Source organism: Lineus longissimus, chromosome 1 (assembly GCF_910592395.1).
Source record: "Lineus longissimus chromosome 1, tnLinLong1.2, whole genome shotgun sequence".
Lineage (NCBI taxonomy): Eukaryota > Metazoa > Nemertea > Pilidiophora > Heteronemertea > Lineidae > Lineus > Lineus longissimus.
The window spans coordinates 21,628,850-21,654,036 of record NC_088308.1 but is presented as its reverse complement, the minus strand read 5'-3'; the positions used below and the strand labels follow the sequence as shown (position 1 = coordinate 21,654,036).

General features: G+C 41.0%; 2 protein-coding genes across 3 annotated transcripts; both read left to right on the top strand.

Annotated features, from left to right (window-relative positions):
* Nucleotides 1-92: 92 nt before the first annotated feature.
* LOC135491991 (probable E3 ubiquitin-protein ligase MGRN1) lies at nucleotides 93-7,235 on the top strand. Of its 2 annotated transcripts, XM_064778025.1 has the most exons (13): nucleotides 93-250; nucleotides 575-693; nucleotides 900-988; nucleotides 1,309-1,470; nucleotides 1,640-1,979; nucleotides 2,151-2,375; nucleotides 2,641-2,776; nucleotides 3,089-3,173; nucleotides 3,267-3,476; nucleotides 3,601-3,730; nucleotides 3,852-4,056; nucleotides 4,891-4,926; nucleotides 6,807-7,235. In XM_064778025.1, exons 1-13 carry the CDS (start codon nucleotides 163-165, stop codon nucleotides 7,085-7,087), a joined length of 2,106 nt encoding a protein of 701 aa, XP_064634095.1. In that variant the 5' UTR covers nucleotides 93-162; the 3' UTR covers nucleotides 7,088-7,235. The 2 variants fall into 2 exon arrangements, with proteins under 2 accessions (XP_064634095.1, XP_064634105.1); XM_064778035.1 differs by lacking the exon at nucleotides 4,891-4,926.
* Nucleotides 7,236-19,340: 12,105 nt separating this feature from the next.
* LOC135497345 (uncharacterized) lies at nucleotides 19,341-22,580 on the top strand. Its single transcript, XM_064787212.1, has 5 exons — nucleotides 19,341-19,634; nucleotides 20,167-20,390; nucleotides 20,527-20,597; nucleotides 20,761-20,962; nucleotides 21,206-22,580. The coding sequence occupies exons 1-4, from the start codon at nucleotides 19,496-19,498 to the stop codon at nucleotides 20,939-20,941; spliced, it is 615 nt and encodes a 204-aa protein (XP_064643282.1). The 5' UTR covers nucleotides 19,341-19,495; the 3' UTR covers nucleotides 20,942-20,962; nucleotides 21,206-22,580.
* Nucleotides 22,581-25,187: the final 2,607 nt, after the last annotated feature.

Genomic DNA, 25,187 nt, shown 5'->3' with positions numbered 1-25,187 from the left:
ATGTCTTACTATTAAAAAGAAAATTCACAGACAGCAGTGGAATGAGAAGTAAATTAAACGTACACACTTATTGATGACGTAGTGTGCAAGAGACCAGGAGTTGACAAGAATATGACATATTTTTACATTTTATCCTTTTAATTTCCTCTTTTATGTTCCATCATGGGGGTTTTTATGAGTAGACGTAATGCGGGGGTACAAGAGGTTGATATATCTGTCCACAATGCGTATAAATATCCTCCTAAATCGGGTAGGTATTGCCAGAAACAGTGGAAAATAAGACAAAAAATATTGTTAGCCTAACAAGTCATTGAAGTATAAGCGGTACCCAAGTATAAGTATGTATTGTAATGTATTGTTATGTTAGGCCTAGGGAGGCTACAAACAACTAAAATAAATAGGGCAGGCCTTGGCTAAACATGAAAAAGCCAGGCCCCACGTCTCGAGATGATTCAACACGCAACGCAACTGTCATATTATCACCTTTTCTCTCCTGACATTATTTCCAAGGAATATTTTGTCTCGCCCAACAATACAATAAGTCTCAATAAATGATAATTTCATTCCACTGCAGGTTCCTACTTTGGCAGTCACTTCATTATGGGAGGTGAACGCTTCGACACAATACTGCCAGAAGCATATCTCTTTGGAGAGAATCAAGATTTGAACTTCTTGGGGAGTCGACCTATTCCTGTAAGTATTGTTCACAATCCAGGTTACAAAAATTACTTGATAATACTCTTGCTTGTATTCATATGATACTGCTACCTCATTCTGAATGTTTAGTGTGCATGTGGATATTTTTTGAAGAGCTGAACATTGCGTTTTTTTGTGAAATAAATGATGTGCTAAGTATGCCACTAAATCTATCCCCTTCAACATCTTTGATTTGTTTGCAGTTTCCGTACCCTGCTCCCCAGTGCAATGAACCCACAAAGACATTGAGGAGTCTAGTAAATATAAGGAAGGATTCCCTGAGATTTATCAAGTAAGGATGACTAGAAATTACTATCCTTAAGTCCTTACTCCGATAAACAAATAAACTGATAAACAAATTCCTGAAAATCTGAAAGTATGATTCGATTCATTGAATTTTAAAAATGAATAGTGTACTATTCATCATTAAACTTGCCTCAGCATGCTCTTCAGCATGCCCAGAACCCTCGGCAAAGTGTCTTGGGTTTGGTCTACATTTTGTCTACTCCAAATGTCTTGATTAAAAAACTGCAAGATCAGTCCTTTTTCCTTCAACCTAATCATAAACTTGTTATGACTAGACACATTGACTGACCTGATTTTTTATTTCAGAGTTCAAGACAATGAAAACAATGCTGACCGCAACTCGGTGGATGCTACAGAGAATGGTTCAAGTACCAAGTACAATCTTGAATTCACCTTTGACTCTGATGTTAGATGTGCCATCACAATTTATTATTTTGCAACAGAGGAATTCAGTAATGGACAGATGGTGTAAGTATCTTGATTGTTTAAAAGACTTTAACCAATTGTGTTCATTATATTTTCTTGTGGCACAGGTAATAAAAATATACTTTCCCAAAGTGCAGTTATCTGATCATGCATTCAAATTCGCTCAAATTGTGGTCTTTGCAGTGCAGTAATCCATCTTTTGTTCTGACAGATATCATCCCCGGGATGCTACTATGAACTCGGAAACTTTTCACTACAAGCGTGGTGCTAATCAAACATTCAGTCAGACAACTCACATAATTGATCCGAGCAAGTTTCCAGATGAAGAATGGCTGTTCAGTCCAGAGAAGGACACGGTTCCTGTCGTTATTCAATGCTGTGTTGAAGAAGAGCATCACATCGGCCATGCCCATATCACGTTTGGCTGCGTTGAAAAGAACTCTGAGAATGTGTACATTCTGAAGCCACTGAAGCAGAAGCAGACGGTTGATGGACTTTGTTACCTTCTGCAGGAGATTTATGGTATAGAGAACAAGAATGCTGAAAGGAAGGTGTGTAAAACTAGAGATTGGGACAGTGAGGGGGCGTTCTTTGACCAGAAACAGATGAGACAAGTTTATGAATTTCTGCTTTGACATGTGCAGTATTCAGTCAAGTTCACAATGCCAAAGTGACTTATTAAATTTATTCAAGCAGTCTTTTCAAATTATCTTCCTTTCCAGGCAAATAACGATGACGACTTTGATGACAATGGTTCAGAGTGTGTGATTTGTATGTCGGACACGAGGGACACCTTGATTCTTCCATGTCGTCACCTGTGTTTGTGCAACGGATGTGCTAACAACCTGCGATATCAAGCCAATAATTGCCCTATATGCAGAGCGCCTTTTAGAGCCTTACTACAGATTCGTGCCCTCCGAAAGAAGCTTCCGAACACCCCACAGCAGGTGAGGTTACATGGTTGAAATTCCAGGTTGAGTTCTGCTGAAATGTTTCAGGATATAGACCAGGGTTAAAGTGTAAAGTCGAATGGTAGCCTCTAATGTTGTTGGTATCAGATTATAAACCCCAAACTTTAACCTTTTGAAGGCGGGAGGATCCTTGTCTCTATTATTACAATCTTAATCATTGTGAGAAAAGTAAAAACTAGACAAAATACCAACAATGGTGTCTGGAGTCTTAGACTAAGATTTGTTCAATTTCTAATTGCAGCCTCCTAGTGAGGATGAGACGCCTGTGAGCCAGGAGGGTGTCCCCACCGGCTACGAGGCTGTTGCGCTCATTGAAGCACTCAATGGAGCCACCAACCCTGCCCCACTTCCTAATCCATTGCAGATGCCCGCTGAAGGTACGTCACAATGCTTTGGAAGATGGTATTGGGGTGACTATGATTCGGAGATGTCTGGGGAGGCAGTTGCCCTGTGCCCTGTTCCCCAACTGGCACTTCATCCCCTGTGAGACAAAGGCGGCAACAGAGTATCTCCGATCCACTTCTTTCCCCCTTCAGCTAAGTTTGCCACCCCAGAGAATCAACATCAGTTTGTCAGTGGTCATCACAATGATTTACCTCTAGAATATTTCTGCATTCATTTCCTGACTTCCAAAAGTCCTCTCAAACACGACCTTACTACAGTCTTCAGCTCGATTCTTTCTCTTTCAGGTCTACCTCCACCAACTCGTCCAAGTCTTGCCGGCTCACCTCATGAGAGTCCAGTATTAGAGAAAACTAGAAAGGTCATAAAAAGGTAGGTCGCACTCCTTTTTTGTCGAAATTTCAAGATGACTACTACGGTAGTGATTCTGAATCTGATTTAATATTATACACATTGTATTTTTAGACAACCATCAGTTGGTAGCAGGTCGTTGCGAGATGCTGCTGTACCGGAGGAAGCAGAAGAGACAAAGGAGGGTGGCGAAGCTGTGGTCAAGGACGATGTAGCCGAGGGTCGAGGGACACCCGAGGTGGTCATGTTCGCCATGGCACCAGAACCAATAAAGCCAACGGAGACCGTCTTGCCAACCAAGAAAGCCTCATTGCCTAAGATAAGGTAGGAGAAATTACTGTAGAACTATCCTTTGTGGATACCTCTGTTCAGCAGGACACCCTCTCTTATAAGGACCCAAGTTGGTCAATTCAACCTGATAACTGTATCAAGCGTTCCTTTTTTCTAGGTTTCCTGGGACAAAAGCGAGGGCCTCCCCTGATGATTTGGAGGATCCACTGCATATAGAGACTGAGGGGATGAGACCACAAGAAACCATGCCACCGAAGGTGGAGATCATCAATGAAACTGGCAAATTGGTAAGTCTGTTGGAATATTTATGAATTGAACTTGTCACTGGCAGCCAAAGGTGTTGGTTCTTGTCCTTGTGTGAAACTTGTAGAGTCGCCTTTAATTTCATGTATCTTTTATATGACTTAGGGTCAAGAGAGTTTGCGCTACAGCAACTGTCGCCAGCTCACTGAAGAAACGAATGTCAGCGATAGTACGAGTGAGAGTGAGGAGTGTGAGATGCACGAAGCATCTGCTGTGACCCCCGAGGCCTCCTCCCCCACTCTTGAACACGGCATCCAGAGTGACGACGACTCTCTTGATGATGTCGAAGACGAAGATGTGATTGATGATGGTAAGTGTCGAGATTAGGTGGGTTGGGGGCTCTGGTGAAGTGTCTTGGGATTTGAGTCTGAGAGAGACATTGTTACTTGTTTGCTTTCATGCAAAATACTTGATGCTCTTAGTCATTAAATGGGTTCGTTTTCATATTCACTGGTAGGTCAGAAAATAGTATACAAAATGCGGTTATGCAGATATCATGCATGCAAATTTGCTGAAACCTGGTAATCTTTTACCATTTAGTATTTGTATGTCCGTCTACACAACAGCAATGTTGAAATCGATATTCAGTACATATTCATGCAAATGGAAATTTTCAAATTCACTTACAAATTTCACATTTTTAATGAACGGCATAGGCCTTTAAAGGTGAATAATGTAAGCAATTGTATGAATAGTATGGTAAACACCAAACATTTTTTTCAATGCTTAATTTAGCCTCGAGTACTTTTATTGTGGAATTGGTCAAGACCATGAATTATAATTTACTTTCTGTTGTGTTTTGAGCATTCTTGTGGATGAGCATGAATTGTAACGTTTAGTCTAAGTTTTCTAGTTGTTTGTCTGTGGTGATTTAGGTTATTACCTTCTGAGAAAAAAAAATTATCAGAAAATTGCATCAAATATTTTCGATTTTTTACTAAAGAAACCTTACCTTGCATGCATCTGTGAATTACCCATATGTAGCATTTTAATCAAATTTCATAGAATGAAAAATGGGCCAGCGAATATGATTTCTTCCTTGTGAACTGTTTCATGGCAACACATTGGTGGTGGTGTTGTTGCTGTACTTGTCCATTTTTGCCTTTTTTCATGTGTCTTTTCAAACCGTTTCTGTGACTCACAGACTTCTTCCCAATACAAGACATACATGTACCTTTAGGTAAGCCCTGTGGTTCTTAGCATAGGCTTTGGAAGAGGAGGCCACAAGCAGAGATTTATGTACAGTTTTAGTTGTAGATGCACAGTGGCGGATTCATATATGTGGGAAGGGGGGTACAGTTTTGAAACAAGAGAGGGGCTGGGGCCCATACTCTGAGCTTCATTTTACCGTAGTCATCCAATTTTGTCAGAATTGCGTTGAGTGACTTTGCATCTGAACACTTCATTTGCTTTAAGGGGAGCAGTGCAGCGCCCTGAAAATTTGTTCCTCCTGAATCTGCCACTGATATTTTTTAGCTATCCATTTTGAATATAGGGTGACTGTTAACATTGCTCTTTATGTACATTTTGTGTACAAATATTAGTGTTAATACCAGCCAGTGTTGTTTTGCTGTTGTGTCACTTTATGTTGACATTTTAGCAGACGATTAAGTGCAATTAGCTGCAAAATATGCCTGGTAAGTCAGTGACGAATATTCAAAATGGATCATTCAGTAGTTTAGTTGTCATTTACTAAGAAATTTTATAGATGCTGCTTTGAAACTAACTTGCTGCTTTATCTGTTGCTGTCCTCTGCCAGTATTCAACTTCATACACAAACTTCATGTGTGACGTATGATATGTCTGACCCTTCATGCCAAAATCAAAATGGGTTGTAAGTCACTGAGGGGGCAGATGGGATTATCCTATGTTCAGAAAGCTTACCTGTAGGTTATGATCTACGATTTGATACCACTCCCCTATTAGTAATTATTGTGGTGCCAGAGATATTCATTGACTGACAGAATACCTAGGTATGGTGTTCAAAAGGCTTATAAATGTATCGATCTGGAAGTGGATCAAAACTTGCCTAATTGGCTCTTGTCGGAGATTGCTCAATACAAAGCCTGGTGACTTACTGCCCGATGTGGTGTAATGGGTCTCGTATTCATGTACGCTCATTGTTGCATATCATTATCAACTTGGCACATCGGTTTTTGAGTGAGAATATCATGAAGTTCAAGTGACCACAGAATTCCATTTATTGTTGAATACCATGTCTTGAGAAATGAGTTTGTGACACCCGATGTGAAATTATGTTGGGCTGGTTTTGAATACTGTTTTTGGACTTTATACAAGAGGCTTCCTTGAGCTTTTGTCCACACGCAAGCTGTAGTAGCACGATGCATGTTGATGTTAAAAGTTCAAACTTTTGGAGTAGCATGCCATTAGACTGGTCGATGGAACGACTTGAGTAATGTAGAAGAGGGGGTGTTTTTTCAGGATGGTGCATGGGTGGAATATAGTTATCAGGATAAGGGATATCCATTCACCTGAGCATCAGGCCAGGGAAAAGCATGACTCCACGCAGGTTGTGTGAATTGCTTTCGACTCCTTTTCATAAGAAACTGCTAAAGACCTAAAGAGGAATATATTTCTTTGCTTGAGTGGTGCCAAATTGTAGCAAGAACCTGAAACCTTCACATGATAGAGCATAGAAGAAGGAGTGTGCACTGTATCTATCTTTCTGAGATCGATTTATGTATTTCACATTAATCTCAACTATCATTTCATGATGTGTGTACCGGTAGTCTTTCATAAAAATTCTCCATGTTGTGAATTTTTTATGCCAACAACTCTTTTTTTAAGTGCATTCATGAAAAAAATGGTCCCTCCATTTTCAGATTGTCATTGTCTTCATGTCTCAGGAGTGGCATCAGAGTGGTCACCGTCTTCACTCGAAAACAGGGATTGAAATTGTCACAACACTGATTGAGGGAACATGTTAAAAAGTTGTTCATATGTATTACAAATTTTAAAGATATCTGGATGAAGTAGTGAGGTCATGGGCTTGAGAAGAGTCACATGCAGCTTCGAGTAAATCACTTTTCTGTTTTGCAGATGGTGACGAGGTGAAGCCAATGAATATATTCCGCCAAGCAGCGCACACCAAAGTATTATACGAGCGCGAAGATGACATTGATGAAGAAAAAATGGAGCAGGAGTCTCTTGTGATCAACTTGCCACACGATACGATGTCTTTGCCAGGAACTCCAGTAGGAACAGACGGTTCAAGTGGATCAAGTTATGGTAGTACCTCAAGCACACGCATGTTGCTGCCGCAGGGCCAAAAACCGGATGACGACAAAGTTGAGACATACAAGCCAACAGAATGTGTCTAGGTGATATGTTCAGTCATGATTAAATTGGATGTGGGGTGAAGTGTTGAGACGATTTTGAACTGAAATTTACTTGTTTAATCCCACTGAAAGACTTTTTTTCCATGTTTGTAGTTGATACAAGTGGTTTTGCACATATTCGGTGAATCTGGGCATTTTACAAACTGTTGGTACGTACTTTGGGGTGTATATCTGCGGCACTGTCTACACAGGAGCTTTTTATACAAAGTAAGTGTCACCCCTACTGAAAATGATAAATGATGTTAAGTATAAGAAGTTAGTCGAACTGAACAAGATCTAGCCATGGTTGCATCACTTAGGAAAGTATGAGATATTAATTTAAGAATTGTTGTGTCATTTTTTTTAAATTGTTGTTATTATGTACATGCTGCATTTTTGGTGGTTGAAGCAAAAAAATGTAACAATTCGCTCCGGGATTCAGCTGGTGATCATTTCTATTCATAAATTGTTGCATGTATCTACATAATCACTGGAGTGATTTGGTCAATATCTGTATTGAGCTAGACAGTGCTATGATATTAAAATATCATTGCTATTATGTATATAATGATGTAAATATTTCAAAGGAATTTCTGAATCTCCTTTTAAAATTCATGAAGGTGTGACATTGAAGTTGAGCCTGGTCTTCTGGCTACCTGCATGTAAGGGACTCTGATGTTGAGAGATCATATATGTACATTCAGGAGACAATTTTTATGAAATTAACTGTTGACGAGAGGGAGAGGGTGCGAGAGGGGAGGGTGCGAGAGGGGGAGGGTGCGAGAGGGGGAGGGTGCGAGAGGGGAGGGTGCGAGAGGGGGAGGGTGCGAGAGGGGAGGGTGCGAGAGGGGGAGGGTGCTCTTGAACACTTCAGACAGAAACAGGGCCTAACAATTGTAACTTCACTTACTTACATTAAAAGTTGTCATTAAAATGACGTTTAGATTATAAGCTTACCAGAGTTGAGCTACTCGTAAAAGCTGGTGCTATCAGTAATTTATCTTTTATCTATTTTAGATCTTTTTGTGCGGTTCCAAAGTTGGTAGTTTGTTCCGAATAGGATCACAAAATATCATCATGCTCTCTTATCGTGATGCTGTTGTATGAATTTGCTAAAAAGTATATTGTATTACGTAAGTCTATTATTAGGTTGGGGTTCTGATCACTGAAACTCAATCTTTATTTCTTTGGAAAATGTTATGTTGCCTTTATAAGTTTTTTTCAAACGTCTAATGCTTTCTGGATCATGACGTGATGTCAGCTCTCAGATGTTCTTCACAATGTACTCCTCCATAATTTTGTTGATTTTTTAATGAAAATAATGATAAGGATAATAGATATTTCAGTGATGAAGTTCTGTCTCTTTCTGCATTTTACCCAAAAATAACATTTAGAAATACATTTCAGTACCTCTGCCAGAGATGACTACCTGATATTACCTGTACTTCCTGCTGTAAATAGATAATATGCTTAAATTCTTGTGTAATCATTGTAAATGTGAGCTTTATAAAAAATAGTGTGAGAATAAACTATTTTATAAAAAGTAAAGAAGGCTTATCAGTTCTTCAGAGAGATGCAGCAAGGAAGTATCATTTTCTATACATTTTACATTGCACCTATTTTGGCTCCAGCAGTTTTGGTGAAACAAAACCTGCTTGGGTAGGTACAATATGGAAGCAGTTTGAATCACATTTCAATGTATGTTTTGAGGAGTCGATACCTCACTGCCGGTGTGGTGGTTGTCTTCACAAAAAGTTTTCAGATAGAGCAGTTGGCCCAAAACCTTTACCAGACACCTCGGTTTGATGAGAAAGCCTTCGTCTATGCATTAATGTACACTCCAATACATTCCATCGATCAAGTATGGATGCACCGAAGAGGGTTGGTGCCCATGTAAAGGATGTGGTCAGGGGATCGAGGGGTCCATCCCGAAGTGTATTATGGTTGCAACCAAAGCACTGTTTTCACACAGAGCGCCTTGGCAAAGTGTCGCAGTATTGTTCCAAATCACAGCACACTGGCCTCATGTCATGGACAAAATTCATGTGTGTGCCCCCAAGTATCCATATACCCAGGGATGGGTCCATCCCCAAGTGCACTATTTTCGAACAGAGCGCCTTGGCAGTGTCCTAGTATTGTTCCAAATCGTATCTGGTGATGTTCCACATGAATGAAAAGTTTGGCAAGTTTTAAGGAAGGTGGTACAATTCTAGGCTTGGTATGCATCGATGTGTCATCTTCAACACCGTTGGGGCAATCACTGTACCACTTTGCCTTATCAATTAGTGCAAGCACATAAGGTGGAATTTAAATAATGACAAACACTTGATATACACAGATACCATTTATTAAAATTTTTACTGATTTTTACAGGTGAAACTGGTATGTATTCTGTGCCTTTCTTCCCCCTGAAAATATACAGAAACATGTATAAGTAAAGACTGGCTTTAAAGGTACAGCTAGTCTAATAAGCATAATAAGCAAAATAAGCTAAACAGTAGTCACACGGAAGTGTCTTCACATGTGTTTTAAAAAAGAAGTGTCGATCATTACTGAGGAAAAATTAAGAGTAGCACTTGCATCAGTTTTGCTTGGTAAGCAAGTTTTATTCATTGTGTTTTGGCACTCCCATAAGAGGTGTCAAATTGGAATCATCATCTGCAAGAGTTGTAGACTACAGAGGAGTTCTCCTGCTGTACATTGTGAAGGCTTTAAAGAGACTTTTCTTTGCACAACTACTCACCTTTTTTTATGCCCAAAAATGTGCCTTCTCCAGTCTACTTCAGTTCCTTAACAGCCAGACCTGAAGAGTCAAGAAAAACATTGTTAGGTTTTCGCAAACCACAAAGGATAAAAAATTGGCTGGTTCTCTATTGTGCCTGCTTAACCTGCTTGCATCAGTTATGCTTAGTAAGCAATTTCCATTCAGTGTGTTGTTCATAAGAGGTGAAATTTGGAACATCATTTGCTAGCACAGCACAGCTATTACGAGCACATGAAATTAAAATATTTTCTTTCAAAAGAAACACTGCAGAGGATCTCACCTGGGGGGAGGGACTGTTTTAGTTTCTCCGCCTTTTCTCGGTCCTGGATGACCAATGTGTAGAGGAATCGGCTGCATCGGACTTTGAACTTGACATTATCCTTGTTCTTCTTGATCTTGACAGCTGAAAGAGTCCAAAGAAGTTGTGTCAATGTTCCCCAAGAAGATTGGAAGGTATAGAGATGAGGTAATCTCCCGAGGCCTTGCATCATTTATGTTGAGTTACATTCATAGCACAAAATGTGACAAAATGTTCTCATAAGAGGTGAAATTTGACTAATCATCTGCAAGCCAACCGAAAAAAAAACAAATCAGGAAATTGGTGCGAACTAACGGTACTGGTCTCCTTGTCCTAGGGCACATCACACAGCCAGTGGCCTCTGTTTAAATTACATGCCTAAGAACACCACTGAGCTCAATTTAGGAATGTGCACAATACCCTACACTACGACTAACTGCATACAAAACTTAGAAATAGAATCATCTGTTGACTAATTTTAAAACAAATACAAGTGATTTTTTCCAGCAACTTACATTTGGCATCTTTTCGTCTTGCCGTCAGCAAGAAGTCTTTGATTTCATTGATCTGGCGAGGCTGCAAGCAAAAAGAGGAAAGGTTACTTATAGAATTTTATAAAATCAATAAATTAGTAGGAAATGTATTCCCTCAGCCTCGGTGCGGTAATTGATACGAACTGACTACGGGTACGGCAGCCGTATCCCCAATATGAAATTGAATTAAATGCCGAATTTTCATCGTTTACTGAACTTGAAAAGGCAAAAAGAATATATGAAGATGTAAACTTTTGCAAGATGTATACTCGGAGGTCTCGAACGATCGAGAAGTGCCTGAAACGGACGCCGAAGCGGCACTTTAATCCACAACTGCAGTTTGGCGAGCTGCCGTACGAATAGCCAAAAAATGTCTGCCGTACTATAAAAACCTAAACGGCAGTGACTTAACCGGAGGTGAATGCTTTTGCGCATGCTCAGATCACTGCCGTACGAATAGCCAAAAAATGTTCAGATACGGCTGCCGTACCCGTATCCTCGGCCTAATTGATATGCTAATCAACTGAAGTGTTAGAACTTTTGAACTTGCATCAGTTTTGCTTCGTAAGCAAGTTTTATTCACCGTGTTCGATTTGAGCACTCCCATAAGAGGTGTCAAATTTGGATCATCATTTGCAAGTGAATTTTATGTGGCACTGGCAGGCCTCCTCACCAGGTTTATTTACTCATCAGGTCTTAGCCAATGCCACTAAAAATGACTATTAAGTGACTTTCTATGAAGAATCATTGAGAATAACATAAATGTATGTGTGTACCATGATTTCTTTGCCTTGAACCTGAAAAACAAAAGGATTTTTTGAAATAGTACAGCCTGAAGAATCATGCTACGGATGAAATAAATGTGCATCTAGAGCCTACAGCTTTTTCTAGTGTCCATCACGCAAAGTGGAAAATGGATCACGGAGTATTCGAGCAATGTAAGGTGGATAATTTACTTTTATACAAATCAATATACATAATGAATATAATTTTCTTATAAATAACTAAATTGTGTATCTAAATATTTATTCAAAAGGACGTTCTGACCACGGATGGTTGAGATTTTAATGGGTTTAATTCATGAAAAGTATCGCACACCAACCAGCTGAAAATCCAAAATGGTAGAGGACAAGTGGCGGCACCAGTGTCAAAAGTTAAACTAAATATAATTGGTGTAACGTTTATCATTGTCCTTTCACAAACAAATCCCTGCAACAACAGCTTTTGATCACGACCAAGGTTAGGTTGGGGATAGCATTAGCTACTTAGCAGGAACTTGCTACTTTTAGACCGTATGCTACTCACGATTACTGACTGTTCTTACTTTGTACTTTGTTTCATTACTGTACTGGAATACGTACAGTGCCAGTTTTCGCCTCCCCTGATGATAAGGCCTTCTTCTAAGTTATCCAGCCCCGGGTTACCAGTTCAGTTGCAACGGGCCTTTGTATTTATGTGCTATTGATTAGGATGTGAACACTGATCAGAGCATGACATAGTGAACTTCCAGCGGTATTTATAGACGCCCAGGGTTGTCCATTGCGTCATCCTAATTGGATCTCCTTATGGGATCTCCTTATGGGACACAGTACGAGGCCGGTCCAATGCGTCCGGAGTGTAGCGGTATTGCGTTGTCTGGAAGCTGAGCAATGTTAAACATTGAGGGTCAAGATGAAAAAAACAGGCTATAGGAGAGAACAGCAACAAGGGCCTTGCTCCAAATTAGATGAACTTGCCTGTTCATGCCTTGGTCATACTTGTACAGTGCCCCTTATACTCATTGACATCATGGTAGCGACGTATGATCGATAAAGATGGCCCGTATAGTGCTCAGGAGGGCCGATTTTTGTCCAAATTCTCTGTCGTCTTCGGAGGCAGTGATGTCATGACCAAGACACAATCAGTATACGCACAGGTACACGTTAAATTGCTCAACCTCTCTAAGATTTAAATACATGTGCGTTCACATTTTCGGCATGTATGTGCTTGTGTTCGTTCACATTGCTCCCAAGGCTTTTGTTGTGGTTCAACGGAATAGCTCACAACAATGGCACGAGCTATAGTTACGTCACAACCAACAGGGACAAATCGCGTAAACTCATACATTACGCACATGCTCTATACTATATATAGTGCCAGTCGTTGTATTATTGAAGTCTAAATTATCTACTAAAGGTAAGCGCAAATCAATTTTTACATTCAATTGCAATTTCAAAACTTTTGATTAAATTTAAGTAACAATGGTCAGTGTGACCATACCATGACAACCGTCATAGTTCTCTCGGTGTGAACGAAATGCAAATCCCCTGAGTGAAAATCTCATTTAAGTATTGATATTGACCCAAGGACTGATTTTCCAGGACACTGCCATGATGGGTAGTTACCGGTAGGTTTTAAAGTCTGTAGTTCGCCCCAGTCTAACTTCACTGGAAAGCTACTATAGTGGATGTTAAATTCAGTCATGAAAAAAAGCTAATAACTCTCAATTCCCGTCTTACTTTCATGGTTGGTGTTTTTTTTTTAATTTCCGGTTGTTCAGCCACTTGCATTGCTCGTCCTCCCTAATTATTTGGGCAATTGCGATATCTCATGTGTTTTCTTATTAATTGATTTTGAGCATAAAAGTGATGTTGTATTTTTTGCCTTACTGTTTGTTTTCCTATCGGCAGAGTAATCTGTTCGACGGCACTCATCTTCTTTTCGCCACAGTCATCGTATAAAACTAATATGCGTATATACATATATAATACCGTCATCGGATGCCACAATTTTACAGTTACCTATACCGTCATCGCTGATGACGGGTGCGACAAGCTTTACAGTTCCCTAACCGTCAACATCGCCGAAGACGGGTGCCACGAGTTTTACAGTTCCTTTACCATCATCGGATACCTATCCGACATGCCACACACACTTTACCATCATGCCACGAAGTGTGTTTCAAAGAGGCTGGGGGACGACTTGGGCATGCGAGCCCCACCGGTGAAACCCCAAACCACCCTCCCGGTGGAACCCCACACCGCCCTCCCGGCGAACCTGAATGCGACTATAGACTGTCCGCAACGGCCCCTCACGGCAGTCAGGCACGCACGCACGCACCCTAAACCAATCGCACCCCTAAACAAACTGACAACTCTACTTCCCCGTAACTCAAAATTGTAATTTTAGTCTCTACATCCCAAAGTGATTTATCTAGGAATACAGTTCACTGAAAACTAATGATGTGTTGATGAGTTCAATGAATCCTTCAATTCCTTTGATTTTCTTGGCGAACTGAAGACGTCCGACAATGACCCGTTGACATGTACCTCTCCTGCAATGCATTGCTATTTTTGGGTAAAAAGATATATTTTTTGGACGAAACTCAGTCCCCCACAAACTTTGTTCGCTTTGCTCGTTATCTCATTTCATAAAAAATCCCTCCTGCATTGTTTATACTCCATCAATTTCAGTATGGAATTAAAACCTAAAGAGCCGAAAAGCTGGTAAAGAGATGCGCCTGAGAATGCAGTCGGCACGACAGCAAATCCGTCTCCTCGTGGTTGTGCTCCTGATGGCTGTGATTGGTCTCATCTTCACGCACCACAAACAGTTCTCGGAGTACGAGGACGCTCTAAGTAAGGCAGTCAAAGACTTCAGGTCAGTAGGCTTCTGGTGACCCTGCAGTGCCACTCCAAAACAGATTGACAGCAGTTCTGTATCCATGACTTGCGATGTGGGTCGGAGTTGGCCGGCCCTAACATGTCAGTGGATCGTGCGTCCCGGCCCTCCCGATCCCCGACTAAGCCGGTGATATCAAGTATCGGTGAAGCGCAGCGGATCCTTGCATTGGACGTACGTCATGATGCGGAAACGGCTTTCTGAAAAAGTTTTTGGTAAAGGTGCACCATCCAGGCGTCCTATTTCGTCATCCTATCATACGGACTCGTGAAAGGTTAATACGAGGAGATTTCCAAAAATGCCACTACATTCGGAATTTAGGCAAAAGTAGACACCTGCTACTCTATCATACATGTATAATATACCCGACGTTTACATTTTCTCCTTGACTGTGTTTTCAGCCCAAGGCACATCATCCATGTGGACACTAAGTCCGTCACCGCGTCCGACAAGTCTGGTCCTCCACTGATTGCCAAGGATTTGGATACAGACCGGTCAAAGTTCAACTTTCCGACATGCAACCCTCAGATCAACGTAGTTGCAGTGAAGGTACATAAATGCGCCTCTAGCACAGTGTCGAACATCATCATACGTCACGGAATGAAGCACAACCTTGTATTCGGTCTTCCACGTCACGACGATGCTCACCTAGGATGGCCGATGCCCTTGCAGTTAGAGAGGGACATACGGTACTTCAAGTCATTTAGGCAGAACAACGTCACAATCAACGCCATCGCACACCACCTTGTTTTCAATGGGACATTATTAAAGACATTCATGCCGAATAACACATCTTATTTTGCCATCATTCGGCGTCCGTTGGACCAGTTTATTTCGTCTCTAAATTTCTTCAAAGTTGAAACAAGACGGTTGAATATCCCTGGGAACACGACCAATGATAAAGCAATGGAATTTCTGTCAAATCCTTTGAAATACGAAAAGACACTTAAAATATCCAGTCTCAACAGACGAGTTGTGGGACCCAAATCAATTACGAAAAACTTCATGTCGACAGATCTTGGTCTGCGTGATAAAAATATTGATAGTGACATGGAACTTTCTCAGTTTGCCTCAGATCTTGATCGTCATTTGACGCTCATGATGATCCAGGAATATCTAGATGAGTCACTCGTCCTGATGAAGCGTCTTCTGTGCTGGGAACTCCATGAATTTCTCAACCTACAAGTAAATGTCCGCACAAACTACGTGCGGAAAGAGGACCCTGTGATGGCACGCCAACACTCCTCATGGAGCAAGGCGGATCACACTGTCTACAACTATTTTAACAGGACATTTTGGAAAAAGGTCCGCGCCCAGGGACCAGATTTCTCTGACGAAGTGGAACACTTCAAAAAGTTGAACGTTTTTGTTCAAGATTTGTGTGCTCTTTATGTGTCCACGGACAAGTTTAAAAAGATTTCTAACCCTCCTGAGCCGAGAACAATCATACTCCCAGAATCTAGATGGAATCGTAAAGTCTTTTTCCGTAGTTCAGAATGTTATGACATTGCGAGACGTCCGTTTCAGTTTAAGGAACTGTTTGTAAAACACCAATACATGATTAATAATCTGCACTAAATTTCAGTATCTTTTGAATTTCCTTCAATCTGTAATTGGATTTTAAATTAAGTACAGTACGTGTATTCATACAATTATTCATCCTTAATCCCAAACTGTTCAACTCAATCCACAAATCAACTACATGTAGTTTATTTACTGCAGTCCCAAATAAAGGTTCAAAATCAGCTATCCCTGACTCGATAAAGACTCCAACGCGCAGCGCAGTTCATCTCGTTATACTGATCGCAACACCATTGAGGTTTGTGTGCAGGGCCGGTGAAGCGAACATTAACCCATGTTTTCCTCAGGATGCTGATCTTAGGAATATGGATTCAACCCTCAGATGACGAGATTCATTTGATATCACATTGAATGGTTTATCACCAGTATGAATCCATCCCTCAGATGACTAAAGAGTTCACATTGAATGGCTTATATCACCAGTATGAATCGTGGCCGACAGAAGCCCAAGGCTGCTAGGAACTAGGAACTCCCCCCCCCCAGGACCCTTCTCAAGTACAAAATCCTAAGGGGGGGGGGGCAACCCTTTTTAACATGGCCACACTGACGTATCGTATTTGAATTTCCCGCGTTAGGAACTTATGAAGTACTAGTAGCGTCACCTGTTTATTACTAGTAGAACTCCGACATCCCTTGATGTGTACATCGAGGATGTAACAAATCGCTCAAACTTCCCGAAAAATTTAATTTCGAAATCAGCATCTTGAAAGATGAAACCTGCTTCAATTTAAGTGAACAATGGCTTAGATATATTGTTGCACATGTCTAGGATATTGGCGTCGCCTTTTATAAAGCGGAAATTTGCAATGGTATGGTGAAAACACTGGCACTTCTATTTCTAATAGTTGTGTCCGTAAATGGATAAAAAAATGTACAGATAATATACTGTACCCGTTCGTGTACGATATTATGCCTTCAGTAATCGGATGCCCAAGAGCAATTTTTACATTTCTCTTTGATTTTAGACGATAGGGTACATATTTATCATCAAACGGCATGGGTGTAAGTTGTGATGTTGTAGAACAATCGACAGTCCTGCTGGAAGCATGTGGGTTTTTTTGGGGGGGATAAGCTTGGTCATTAGTGGGGCATTGTGCGTAAAAGTTCAGGATGGATATCATGATAGGTGATCATGAGAGACTAGAATGTTTCCAATATTGATGATATGTTTGTCACCTTTGTTTCAGGTTGTGGATATCAGCACACCGAGTCCTCAAACTTGGTTAGCAGTGAGAACGTTCTGCAGTAAAATCAAACCATGTCCCGGAAATACAGACATCAAGGCTGATGGGAGATCGGACAACAGGGATGTAGCAACTGCGTCCTCCAAAAATGTTATTCCACGGAATAATCTTACTGAGATAACTGGAAACGCGTTGCAAGATGAAAAGGACCAGTTGGAAAAAACTTTGGAAGATACGAAAGGACCTCCACCACCTCCACCCACTACTTGTTGCATGACTGGTTGTCATAACTGTGTGTGGATAGATTATGCAGATGAATTGATTAAATACTATGACGATGGCAGTGCTAAGGAAAAGATACTGTCAGAGATTGAGAAGATTGAGGATCCGAGTATGAAAGCATTTCTAAAAATTGAATTTAGTTGAGGTTTTAGTGTTTGATACTGTGATAGTAGTAACTATATTTAAAACGGGAAAAAATTGCTATAGTTATCCTGCTGAAAAATTTTCTGGAGGAATAAGTGTGGCTTTCAATCAAACATGTACATTTATATATACTATACATAGATTTTGATTTCCATCTGTGATGGAATTGGCATGATGAATGTTGCTTTTTAGTGTTTTTATGTGAATTCTATGTTTATAATTGGAATGTTTTAAGATAGTAATTAAATAAATGACCTTTTTCTTTTCAAACTGTTTTATTGGATTAGTGAAGAGGTTTTGACAAATGATCCCACTTATTCCTGGTTGTCCTCATCAGGTTTCTTCAAAGTGAAACAAGAGAGCAATTACACGGCAATATGTTTTGGTTCGCTACCTTGATATATGACGTCTCTAAAAGTCTTTCTCACCTCAACTTTAGACCGGCATTTGGGCATCACAAGAGTATTAAATTACCTATCACTATCAGGAACTTCCTCCCACTGAGACAACCAGAGCAGTGATCATAGTCTGTACAGAAATCATGCAGAAGTGAAACAGGTGCATTACCTTTGGTCATAGTGCTTAACAGTATTAATGTAACTCCTGTACTTTATTCTCCCAGTCACTTTCACTCTCTGATTCAAGTGGGGAAGCCAGGGGATTCCCCACACCATAGCAACAGGCAGGAAATTCCATGCAAATCGGTTACATCTGTGTTTCCAAGGAAGTCAAATCAAAATATACAGTGTTCTTAGTTCCTTGAAAAAAATCAACTTTCTAAGGAGATATATGAACCAAATAAGTACATGTTGTGCAAGCTACAAGCACACAAAACCGGAAAAGCCCCTGCCACTGCAGAACAGACTATAGAAATTGCAGAAAATCTACTGTAAATAGAATCTAGGTACATTCCGCCTGACAAGCTATGGTTACCTACATCCTGATGCAGTATCCATACGCTACAGGTAGAGTTATACTTAGGGTGAAGTAACTGGAGTGGCTTGTGACTCAGGAGTTGATATGGTCAGTGGGCTATTATCTTAGCAGCAGGGGAGCTCCTTTGATATCTGCATTTTGCCGGTCTAAAGTTAAGTTGAGAAAGACTTCAAAGACCTGATTCAACCAACCGTGTGACCTCTCCAAGTTGCTCTCTCAGCTGCACAGGTGCCATCCTGGTATAACAAGTGGTATTAAATATACTCTGCCTCTAGATATTTCATCCTGAGATTCAGGTTTTTTTCCACTCCTTGGTCATACAAAAATGAATATTGAAAGGCTGAGTATATTGAAAACCACTGGTTCTATCGGGATGCGTGAGGGTAGCATTCTTACTCCCTCTGAGACATGGTCATGTGGTAGGCCCTGTTGGCAAGAGGATGGAGGGTAGAAGCCGGGGTGGAGAGTGAAATTGCAAATCGTTAATGCACAGCCCGCTCCTGGGAAATGACTTGTTTGTTCCTCATGTCACTTTACCAGGGGGATATTTTCTACTTCTGCACTGCTCTATGACAAAGTGGAAGCTGGTAGAGTCGGCTGATAAAAGGCACTATTTCGTCTCATCCAATCTAAGACCTAGGCCTACCCTAAAGCTTAGTACATGTAGCAAGTCTTCTCCTGTGTATCAATCATTACTCTAAAAACCCATCACTCACAGGAATGTGAGGCATAAGTAGAAACCATGATTAAATCATGCTTGTACACCCCGGTGTGATACATGTGTGTCTGTGTGGAGATTGGTCAAGTGATTTGCACAAGGTCAGCAATAACAGTTTCAGTTCTCTAAATATCCGATAGGTGGCCAGAGAAAATCTCCTGGGAGCAAGGTTGGCCCTTGGAGACCACTAAACATTTCCCGAATTTCTGTACTCAAAAACTCAATATTTTCACTGAATGAGACAATAAAATCCACAACAGACTTGTCAGAGTTGTGGATGATTGCTTGGTGTCATTGAAAAACAAAACATAATGACAAGTAATGACTATATGCGGCCACAATCGGCGCTAAGCGGTGGTGTGGAGAGCAAGTCCGATACACTCTCCAATATTTCACATGTTTCGGTGTATGGCACAGACAGAATTGGTCGGGGAAGCATGCTTTTCTCAGGTAGCTAATCTGATAAGCCTCTTCAATTCAACCCTGCTTTGCGAAGGGTATTGACATGATTGTGTGCTATGTCTAGGTCCTTTGGGGAAACAAAAAGGGATAAGCCTAAATTTAAAGCTTTCAATCATTGACACTGACAGTCAATGTGTCATTGTCTGTATCGAGGGTCACATACTATATTTCGTTACTTAAACTAAAGATGAAGCCGATGAAACCTCTCCAGTCCAGCTCTGCATTGTCAGTGGATGCATGACAGTATGGTTGTATCCGTGACTGTGTAAAAGACAAAGTTATGAGGCCCCATGCCCAGTGGGGCTGAGATTGAAAAAGTGGCAGTGGCGATCGTTGATCCTGGGACCATGGCCTAAAGCTGAAAATTTTCCTATCACTCATTTATACAATTGTTATTCTTAGTCTAGAGTGGGCCTATGTCCATCAGGCTACACAAAAAGTCACTTGCCTCTGCATTCCTTTGAGTTTTTGGGACTTGGGACTATTGAAAAATTTATGAAACTCTGAATCATTTTTTTAGGACCAGATGGGCTAAGGCCGTATCGCATGAGAGTCGAAGATGAACACCGTTATGTTGGTATCGGTACCATGTCTCCAGAAGGTACAAGTGAAGCAAACTACCTCTGGAATTCTCCAGAATCAACTCCACACCATCGACCAAGGACAGCCATGGTTGGAGAAATTGGCTGGGGAGTGACCTTCGCACCTGATTTGAGATCTCTTCAATCTGGAAAACAAATCAAAGTAAGGTACTATTTTCATCAGGGGTTTGAAAAATATCAAAAGGCGGAGTGTGTTGAAAACCACTGGTTATGTGAGGATGTAGTTTTGGAAGCTCTTATGTACTCTGACAGTTTGTTTTGTACCTGTGCCATTTCAGTTGCAAGATTTCCGCCAGGATTGTGAACAGAGAGCTACCCACAAGCATTTCAATCAAGACCAGGATGTCTGGTAAGTAGATCCTATACATCTCTACCAGAGTGACAAAATTTCCTCATTAACACCACATGGCCACTTTACTTCTTAATTCTTGTATCGGGCATGTTTTGTGAGCTCTTGTTGGCCTGCTGAATTCAAATCAAGTAAATTAAAAATCATACCATTTGCATTACAGGTATTCTGGTCCAAGAGATTCTGCAACCCCGCTTCATGATCCTTATTGGATCGGATCTCCTAGTTCAGCTAACCGCAATTCAAGACGACCAGTGACTGCATATACTCCAAAACCCTATCAAACTCAAGAAAGGAGGCAACCGACGGACCAGAGTTCCACTGCCTCTTCATACTCTCGGTAGTTTAGCCTATACTGGTTTGTGGTAAGTTATGGTCAGTAAATCTAGATGTTAGCTGACCATTGAATGGCATTCTGTATCATTAAGTGTGGTATTGCATCATGCTAATACAACCATACTGTTATATTCAATGGTTCCAATGTATTCCTTGCATCTTCATTCACAAGAAGGTTGTGTCGTACCGGTAGTCCTTAATGTACAAAATTGTTATGCCATTTAATGAATTTCTTTCGAAAAATTAAATTACAAGTCTATTTCCCATTCCAGATAGGATTTGCCTCACTGTGTTGATGAAGAATTGTCATCACTTTCTCACCTGAAGACTGCCTTGCTGTGACACTGGTATAAGTGTTGATCACAAGCCGTGAATTCACAGTTTGCATGGACAAGTTATGCTGGGCTTTCGGCCTTTTTACCCCCAGTTTTTGGAATGGACTCTTCTGATGCATTAGCTAGAAAGGTCTCTACGGGGAAATGTTGGTGAAAATTAATGTTGTATTAGCTTGTAAAATTGGTACTGGGCCCACAGTACCATGAAGCTAACATAGATATCTTCATGTAATTGTTAACAGTGGGAGATTTCATTCTTAAAATAAGGGTTAGTTTTAGGCTTCTGGTGAATGTGTACCAGTCTTTGCAATATTCCTAATGACACACAAAATATAATCTGGTTCTACGGTATTGGGTACATGGTATGGTATGATAATAAGCTGATATATCTGTGATATGCACATTAAGTCTTCTTAATCTAATCTTAAGGGTGTCAATTTGTCTGTGATAAGTGACTTGCACTGCCATAAGTATCAACCCTGTAGGGCACATCATTTATCCTTTAAATTTTCTATCTAGAAAAAAACAAAAAAGTCAGTTAATGCTGGCCTTATTTCAAAGAGCAAAAGATATAGGGTCTGAAGATTTTATTTTAAAAGATGTACGTCCTACAGGGTTATTTGATAATCCGTCATTTGTTTATATTAACCAGGTTGGTAAACAGATATTTGCACGGTTACTTTCCTGCACAAAGATCATCGCCATTGATGAAACTGATTTAAAAGTATTTAACTTGCACATGATTGCGTATGTCTTATGATCTTCTCCAGGGCGTAGCCTACAAGTGTCCCTAAACAACATCAACTTTTCTTTCAAATGATAGAAATCATGAAATAAAACTTTTTAAAACCGTTTGGTCCCGAAAGATAATCAGGTTTGAAAACAGAAACACTTTTTTTCGTGATACTCTGTAGAGATAGTTCTATCTAGTACTTTTTGCTGAGTAGATAAAAACTCAAATTAGTCGTCAATCTCCTTTGCAGTGCTCTGCAGAAGGAAAAGTAGAGCATTATGTTTGCTATGCCTTTGCATAATATTCATCAGCTTTTATTCAAAAATATGCAAATTTTTTAAACGCTCTGTGATACCTTTTGCTAGATTAGTGTTTATCATGTTCGCATGTTTCATCATGTTTTGGGTGCTTTTATTGATAGAATTACTTTGGCCTGTCTCTCTGTATGTTGTCTGTTTATGTGGCTTCCGTCCTTTTTGTGATGTTATTGCTAAATTACACATTTTTGATGGGCAGGAAGAATAGTTTTATTGTCAAATTCTGTACCGTCATGTAAATTTCATAATATCACTAAACACAATATTCTATTCAGTTTAAAAATTGGTTATTTGGTTTCTTCTTTCAATGTCTGGAATTTTCCAAACAGAAGAAAAGAAATACTGCTGCCAGATTCCTTTGCAAAGGCTGCAGCGGAGTGCCAGTGTAGGATGTTCTATTGTCCTCTAGTCACAACCATATGGTTGTAATAGTTGAAAAGACGTCCAGTTTGATATAGCATTGAAGCTTAAGCAGCAAATATGGGGAACACTTCGTATACCATTGCCAATTGCAGTGATAATGCTCATGATGCATGGATACAATAGAAGAGTGATAATCACAGCTTCATGCTCGTTCATCAAATTGGATGCTGGTTATGGGTGTGAATGGACCCTACCTTTTACAACAATAATAGTTGTGACAAATGAAATTGAGGGCTGAAAAAGACGCCTTTTCCCACTGGTCCCTCTTGACCCCATACAATTTCTTTGACAAAGGATCAGAGCGAGTCTTCTGAGGCCCAGAACTCGTGGATATCATGGGTTGTGACAAGCGCTGTCTTGGCTAACTGCAGTTGTTCAGACGCAGTTACACTCGAGATGCAGTGGTCCGGCCTTGTTGTGTCTGGTGCAAAATAGACTGGCCCGGGAGAATAGGACACCAGTTAGACAGACCTTGATCTGGACTCCCTGGGCAGCCCATTGGCGTCATCCTATAAATTGGGTCTCCTTATGGTGAGGAACGAGGCCGGTCCACTGTGCCGGGAGTGTAGCTTTGCGTCTGGAGTGTAGCCTTGAGCATGCAGGAACATACTTTGAGACAGTCAATTAATTATATAGGTATCGAAGTTGAACAGGTTGTGAAAAACCAGTTAAACTGGCATTCTGTTGTTGACCACCATTTTCATAGAACTTCAAAATGAAGTAAGAGACTGATCAGACTGATCAGACTGATCAGACTGACTAAGAGACTGATCAATGACGTGTCCAGAGACGTAATAGGCCCTGTGAGGAATTTGACAACTAGTGACAATCGGTCGTACGCTATTTGATGTTACAAGGGACGAATGGTTCTAGACCACATTCAACGGCCATTTACAAAGCACTAGAATGAGGTGTAACCATAGGCCGGCCTGAAATTCACAAGCCATGCCCAAAGCTGCCTCGCAACACTGGTGAAAATCATTCTTAGAGGTCAGCATATGTGTGGCACTACAAGTGGCAACGCTTGGTGGCAAGCAGAGTCATTATCCTCCTCACGTAAATACCACGCCCAAATTGTTCCTTTTCAAACACAAATTGGACATTGAAAGAACGATACCGCCTACAGGTTGTGCAATTGTCTCTCTCTTATTGCTCCACCTGGTTGTTCTTGAGTCTCTCAATAATATATCGGAGTATTCAGAGTTGTACCAACCAACGCCCATCTGTCGGTAATGCATTCCAGTGCCAGTGTGATTTTGGCTCTTCCTGGTTGTGCCTTTGTCTCTTGCACATCCCGTGAATTTACCACTCTCTCTTGCACGCACGTTTCCACGTCTCGCGGAGGCAGAGCTCAGGGAAGCGGACGCAGAGGAACCATCCTGGCCTAACCAGTGGTTTTCAATATGATCCGTCTCTCGTATAACGTACGAATAAAAAAGTCTGTTCTCAGGATGCAGAGGAACAAGTCCTAGTCAATCTACTAGACCGTGACCGACTCAGACCAGCTCTTCCACCCTTTTGTCAGCAACGGTATAGTCTTTGAACCGGACAGGGTAGAAATTTACCTCACGGAATTTTATCAACTAGAGCAAGCAATTCGCAATGTCGGTATCGCAAACGGTTCCTGCCGAGAAGACGGTATTTGAAACGTTACCCGAAAGTACGAATCTCCGCAGCGCTGTCGGTGCCCCCCCTTCATAGCTCGCCTTGTTGCCAGAGAGTGTACCAAGTCTTTGCTGGATGTGCCATGCCCCTTCACTATGCGTACTCTCTCTGATCTAGATGTGTACTCTCCCAACGTAGTGCACCATGTTTGTACTGGGTTGACCTTGTCTCCACCCTTAGGAAAAATGTGTTTCATTTTCACATGGTGAATACCTGATCATTTCATGAAGGGATTGCATGAAATCAGAACACCTGACCAGAAGAGATAGCAGATACTGCAACAACCATACCATACCATAACAACAACCATACCATAACATGCTGCCAATAACACAACCAGGCCTGATAATACAGCATATGCTGTCACAACCAGACCTGACAGACAGGAGATGCTGTCACAACCAGACCTGACAGACAGGAGATGCTGGCACAACCAGACCTGATGAGATTGGAGATACTGCCAGGCCACAACCAGACCTGATGAGATTGCAGATACTGTCACAACCTGACCTGGCGAGATAACAAATGCTGTTACACCCAGAGCCAAGGGCAGCACGAGCAGATCCACACCTGATAATCCATCTCAAAGCAGACCAATGAACGAGCTCGATAGCAAAGATTACTTCGGAGCAATCCTCCTTGACTGTGCTTTAAGAGAGACTTGCATCATGCATAGTCTCTCTTTAAGCAGAGTCAACAGACACCACTACCTCCTCACACTTAAAACCCACAAATGTCCACCCCTTCCTGCTACCTTAATACTTCTGGGTTGTTCCAGACC